Source organism: Oryzias melastigma, linkage group LG19 (genome assembly GCF_002922805.2).
Source record: "Oryzias melastigma strain HK-1 linkage group LG19, ASM292280v2, whole genome shotgun sequence".
Taxonomy (NCBI): Eukaryota; Metazoa; Chordata; class Actinopteri; order Beloniformes; family Adrianichthyidae; genus Oryzias; species Oryzias melastigma.
In genome coordinates this window covers 7089189-7095745 of record NC_050530.1, presented here as the reverse complement: position 1 = coordinate 7095745, position 6557 = coordinate 7089189, and the positions used below count along the sequence as shown (strand labels likewise).

Genomic DNA, 6557 nt, shown 5'->3' with positions numbered 1-6557 from the left:
GGTATCAGCAGTGTCGATAAGTCAGTCTTCCTAAAGCTGCAAAGTCCATTTTTTTCTGTGAGGTGTTTGCTTCAATCCTCAATTATGTAAGGATTTGGGAGTTACTTAAGTTTATCACACCATCTAAAAACAGCTTTTTCTTGCCAACAAACTGCTGGAAACGTTAAACACACATAGGAGCCTGCCAGAAAAAAACATTCATCATTGAATTGTCAGTCTTCCAGATTGTGAAATGTTGCAGTGCCTCTGGCCAAATTCCAGCTGTTACTTATACTCACATACTTGCTTGTTTGTGTTTTTTCCCTGTGTTTTTCTTGCACTTAAAGGGTCTTTCGGTTATGCAAGCTGCAGATGTTTGGCTTTGCTCATTTAACCCTATAAATGACTGGTTTTACAGTCAAAACAGCAGCTTCAATTCATGATCGTCATCTGAAAATAGGGTGTAAAGACCAGTTGGACTCTGGTCGCGTTTTGGTCAAACTCGGAGTGATTCAGAGGAGAGGTCAGCCAACTGTGCACAGCGCGCAAATCAATGGGCCGCAGTTATGTAAGTGCTTGTCAAACCTGAGCTGAGCTGACTGTAGGGAGAAGAGGGGAGGTTCAGGTCCCCCCCAAAGTTACGCAATCCCAAGCAGCTGTATATAAGGCGGACTGGAAAGTGAGGATCTTGTGAGCTGGATACACGTTTAATCACAAGGTACGACGCTGGATTGACTTTTTACTCAGGAAATCTTAGTTAAAATGTTCTATTTTGCCTATATTTATATATTTTCTCAATTCAAATGCTTAATGAATGTTGGGATCATGGAACTTTTTAAGGATTGACATTTTTTTGCTTGTTTTCTAGAATGCTGCGGTACGTTGTAGCCCTCTGTTTTCTGGCCTCCTCCGTCTACTCCAACGAGTCCGATCCCTTGGAGAACAACTGCCAGGTCGCCAATTTCCAAGTCAAACAGGACTTTGATAGAACCAGGGTGAGTTGGGGCAATTCTCATTTGTCTGTCCGCAATCGGACAAAAAAAAAAGTTGGCTAATGTGAGAATATGGTTGTATTAGTATGCAGGTGTGTGGTACGCTGTAGGGAAGAAGGACCCCGAGGGTTTGTTCTTGCTCGACAATGTGGTGGCCGAGTTCAAAGTGGAGGAGGATGGCAGGATGACCGCCACCGCAAAGGGCAGGGTCATCATCCTCAAGTAGGTGTCACGTCATTCTCCAGAAGCTTAACCTGTAAGAACATCAAAAGACATCAGAAAGGGGTTCTTATTGGTTAAGACTGTGTTTTTCTTGTTCTCTGTCATATCCCAACTTTTTTTTTTCAACTTTATTTTGATCCTCAGCAACTGGGAAATGTGCGCCCACATGTTCGCCACCTTCGAGGACACGCCCGACCCTGCCAAGTTCAGGATGAAATACTGGGGTGCGGCGTCCTACCTGCAGACTGGAAGTAAGTCCGAGTGACGTTTGTAGCTTTACATGGTAACCACTGCATAAAATCCATCAACCAAGGCCGTCCAAGCGTTAGCTGGTAGCCACTGAGCAGATTGCTGGTTGGTCTAAGTCAGGAGTGTCCAATTCCATGCCTTGAGGGCTGGCCTCGTTCTGGTTTTCCAGAAATCCTGCTGTTGATTACCTGGATCAGGTGTTTTTGGCCAATAAGGACCTTCAATGTTAAGTTGGTTGGAACACATGTCGGACTGAAATCGGACACCCCTGGTCTAATGGACACTTCAGTCTCCTTCCAAATCAAGTAATACCTATATTGGTCTGTAGGGGAAAACATACCAATTGTATCAGTTGTGTTTTGAATTGTACATTGGCTACATTTTACTTTATTTTCTACGGGTCTACTTAGGGTCACATGACTTTTAAATATCAGCCTGCAGTGAACAAAAAGAAAAAATGGCAGATATTCCCTCTTTGAGACTGGGTTACAAGAGAAGGATTCCTTGTCAATACAAGGAATGGTACACCAGTCGACCTCTGATCAGAAGATAGCAGGTTCCGTTGTGTCGAAGGGGCTTGAACCCCACATTGCCCCTGATGATTATAGGTTAGCACCAGTGTCCGGCAGTGGAGGCACCATCAGTCTTTGAATGCATGTGAATAAGGGACTTCTACGAAGGTAGTAAAGGACCACATAAGTATATACCATGATTCAGTCTATGTTGTTACACAACCTTATGTTTTAGTTTCAAAACTAAACCAAGAGAATTGAAATACTTGTAGAAATGTTTGAAAATGTTGTCTCTGGATTAAAAGAGAAATTCTAAATCTCGTCTTTCAGATGACGAACATTGGGTCATTGACACCGACTATGACAACTACGCCATCCACTACTCCTGCAGGCTTCTAGACTCTGACGGCACCTGCCTGGACAGCTACTCCTTCGTGTTTTCTCGTCACCCGACAGGCCTGAGGGCCGAGGACCAGGTCATCATCACCCAGAAGAAGAGCGATATTTGCCTGCTGGGCAAATACAGACGTGTTGCACACAACGGTGGGTAGTCCTCTAAGTCAGTGGGGCGCGAATGATGGGACTTTTTTTGTACCAGTGGACATAGACGATACATTTCTTCTGTGTTTTAGGTTTCTGCGAGAACTCAGCCGACTTGAGTCCACAGTGATCCCCTCCACCTCAAGGACTTCGTTCCCCTCCACTGGATTCCTCTCAACCTGACGAGAGTCTTAGTTTTTTGTAGAAATGTGTAAATTCTCACTATCACTTCCTCCCGTCTTTGAAACGCTTTTTTTCCCCATTTAGAAGAATATCTAGAAAGATCCTTGAGATCTTTCCATTTTCATTTCCAGACATTTCACAGAGAAATCCCACATTTTAGAAAGCTGACGTGGGAAATACAATCTTTTGCAGCATATTGTAGCACAAACGTTGTTAATAAACATTCCTATATGTGTCTTAAGTCAAGACATGGGTACATAGTAGTCATGTTGTTTCAAAAATAAATGATGTATACCTTTTTTTTTTTTGGTCAGTTTTTCAAATAAAACATTCAAACCATGCAGGTCTACTTCCTTATTGATCTCATTCAGGGCATAAAGAAGTTTGTTTGAACTTGTGAATGGTACCGGCACATAAAAACAATCAGATTCTGAGGTATTAATACAGGTATGAATTGTTGTTCACCATTTGGCATGGTGAATCAGCTTTCACTGATCAGCCAGATAGTTTTTAAAACTTCCCAGGCTAGGGACCTGCACAGGGCACCATGAAAAAATATATTACTGGTGGATAATCTTTGATTTTTATAGTCTTGAGTATCTTAATGCAAATTTTTTAGGTCATCACATCATCTGCTTTTTGTCAGCATTGATCTATTCCTATATTGTCTTCTTTTATTATAGTTCCCCCCCTAAAGATTGTGGGTTTTTAGTTTCACTCGTCTTCTTTTTGCCTCCAGACATACAGACAAGCCCTCCTAAAGGACAGCTTAGACTGTCTATCAAACCTTCAGGCATGTTTTTGGACAAGTGTGCACAGAATGTAAGCACTCCTGCAGCATATTTGTCTAAGTTCCTAGGAAATTAATATTTTGAGGAATATTAAGTAACTCTGAGCAGTTTCCTTAAACTAAGGTTATGTCCGAATTCCTCCCTTACTCATTATACAGTGCTCACTATTTTGGAGTGCGGTCCAAATCCAAAATCAAGTGCCCTAAAAATTTCCCAGAAGTCTTTACAAAAAACTAGTGTGTCACGATGCTCACTAGACTGCCAAATATAGACCACAATGCATTTGAACAATTTTTGAGGGGGGGAAATGTTTAAATGTAATTTTTGAATAAACTATCAATGTTTTCATCATCAGAACAAAGTGGATTCATAAATAGTTGTCATAAAAATGCTCATTTTGATTAGGTTTTCACTTTGTGAGCATGGTGTCCGAATTGCTTTTGAAATCCATGGCACTAATGTTAAAGGTAGAGTTCAAGAACCCAAATGCAGAGCAGGCTTGGACGGTAGAAGGACAAGTCAGACTTATTTAATGTTTCTTTTTAACAAAGTAATCACCATTTTTGATGGGGGTGGGGAAGGGGAAAGCTGGTTGAAGAAAAACTAGAGAATAACATGACAAAGAAAACCTAGACAAAACACTTCAACAGAGAGAGATGAACCAAGAGAATTTAAATAGGCAAACAATTAAATGAACTGATAAGGTGCAGCTGTGAACTCCTCCAGCAGGAAGCACAGGAAGTGGGCGGGGCAGCAAGGAGGAGCCACAGCAGACCAGCACACATAGGAGAGAAAAAAAGGAACTAAACACACAGAACATGTCAAGTATATAGTTTTTTAGTAGTTGGGGATTAGGAAGGGAAATTTTAACATAGCCAATTAATTGGTTTCAGAAAAGATAACTTAAATATGTTGATTTTTCTTTTGGATTAAGATAGAAGAACGCAGCAGCTACAACTTATAACAAAATTATTATGATAACATGGTACTTCTTGATGTAACTAAGTACTATAAAGCACTACACATAATTATACATGTGCAGTAATTTGTGTAATTCAAAAGAATAGTCATCCAAAATCAACCCAACTCCACTTCACGTCCCATTCCAATCCAATCATCTTTGGATCAATTTTCAAAGTGTTCCCAGTGATCCTTTAATGATGATTATTATGCCGTTTTTAGCCACATAACAAAAAATCTGTCATGTTTCTATGAAACGGTTTCTGCAGATCAGTAGCAGTTCATTAGAAATTGGCCTCGAAGTTGTGGGCGGGACTGTTGCCGACTTCCAGATTGCATTTTTGTGTGTGTTTTCGGTGGGGCTAATGTTTTTTCCATAGACACATTCACCAACCTAAGATTGGAGCCTCTGATCAACTAATTGTCAGGTTGGCAATTCAACCCCGCAAGCTGACCTGTCAATGGGACAAAGTAGAAAAAACAAAAGTACCATTTAAATTAACTAACAGTAAGTCATTTTAAGTGAGTAAAATAATTGATGTTAATTCATTTTGTCCTATTAAGTGGATTTGAATGGAATTACAATAATCCCTGATGCTTTCAATCTTAATCTGAAGTTTTTGGACTCCTCTCCTATTGAGGAAACAGAATCTTTTAAATACCTTGCTGTTCGGTTTGAACCTAATTTTTCTTTCCAAACTCATATTCAGTTGTGTCTTTGTCAGTTTATGTCTTTAACTATATTAGAAAAAGACTAATCTCACAATTATCATTTTTTCAGATTGTGTTAATAGCATTTACCTCAATGATTCTTCATCTTCTTTGCACTCCCTAGATGTCATTTACAATTCCTTTATGCTTCGCGGTCCGTATAGTACTCATCACTGCACACTGTCTGAACGGTTAGGATGGATTTGACCACCAGGTAGACGACAATTCCACTGGTTTCAATTCATTTTCAAATCCTTTTAGCTTGACCTTTCTTTTTATTTGAAGCAGGACCTATTGTCTTTAAGTTCACATGAGAACGCACACCATAATAATCAAGGATTCTTCTTTGTTCTGAGACATAACAAAACAATATTTTGTCTTAAAACCCCCAAATGACTGGAACAACCATCCTTTATCTCTATGTTCTATTTAATTTTTGTCAATCTTTAATAAAGTTATTTTAATTCATTCCAGTGGCTTTACTTTAGCATTCATTTATTTTCTGTTGTTTTCTTTTTTCAGTTTAGATTTTTTTTTTCAAATATGTTTCTTCAAATTTTCTGAAATATCATGTTAGGTAAAGGTTGATATTAAGAGCAAATACGTGTATATAGTTTATATTTGTACTGTTCTGTTTGGTTTCTACTGTCATTTGTGAATATTTCTTGAATTGGAGGACCTTCTTGAAAATCCTCCATCTCTTGGAGTTTATCCTCCCACTCTAGTTCAAATTTGGAAATAAAAATAAAAATAATAGAAATTTGGAGAATTATAGAACAATGCAAACTTAATTCAGAATGGCTCAAATTCTTATTTACACCACTAACTGCTCCAAGACAAAAGAAGAACCCATTAGAAGATTGTAAAGCCCAGTTTGATGTTAATTAATTACCAATTATTATTTAAAAAATCAGCTTTTTTGTTGTTTTTGTAATAGAACTATTTCTTGACCACAAATAAAGACCTATCCTGATGAAATGCTATTTTCAACATGTTCTTGTGGCATTTATCTGATGATGGAGGACATACAGTACATAAGGAAAATTAAGCTTAAAGTTGCATTTCTGATCATTTTTAAATGTGTTTGTGTTCAGACAAATTCCTTCCACCTGTTTCCACTCCTGTTCGTTAGATCAGGGTTTGATTTTCAATCCGGTGATAATAACATAATAAATTCTGGAAATTCTGTTCTTGGTCATTCATTCGTTTCTCGATGTTATCCATTCGGTTGACAGTCTGCTCATGCAGAGCTCACACAGTTTCCTCCCCTCTTCCAGTGCGTTCAGAACCAATTCAAGCTGGATCTTCTTCCAGCAACTTCTTGATATCCTCAGAGTCGTCCATCACTGGGAGTTTTTTCAGGAGACATGATTAAGAATGATTTTTTTTTTTTTTTACTCTTTTTGCAGTAAATAGTT

General features: G+C 38.7%; 1 protein-coding gene across 1 annotated transcript; it reads left to right on the top strand.

The window, feature by feature from the left end:
* The first annotated feature begins 541 nt into the window (after nt 1-541).
* Nucleotides 542-3018, top strand: rbp4 (retinol binding protein 4, plasma). The gene is made up of 6 exons (XM_024285471.2): nt 542-697; nt 848-974; nt 1057-1193; nt 1338-1444; nt 2285-2497; nt 2587-3018. The coding sequence occupies exons 2-6, from the start codon at nt 849-851 to the stop codon at nt 2622-2624; spliced, it is 621 nt and encodes a 206-aa protein (XP_024141239.1). The 5' UTR covers nt 542-697; nt 848; the 3' UTR covers nt 2625-3018.
* The last annotated feature ends 3539 nt before the right edge of the window (nt 3019-6557 follow it).

Bases quoted from the DNA above. Each gene is read 5' to 3' on its own strand.
- rbp4 (XM_024285471.2), top strand. From the start codon at position 849: ATGCTGCGGTACGTTGTAGCCCTCTGTTTTCTGGCCTCCTCCGTCTAC. The intron at 975-1,056 runs GTGAGTTGGGGC...TGGTTGTATTAG, and splicing joins AGGACTTTGATAGAACCAGG to TATGCAGGTGTGTGGTACGC. The intron at 1,445-2,284 runs GTAAGTCCGAGT...CTCGTCTTTCAG, and splicing joins GTCCTACCTGCAGACTGGAA to ATGACGAACATTGGGTCATT.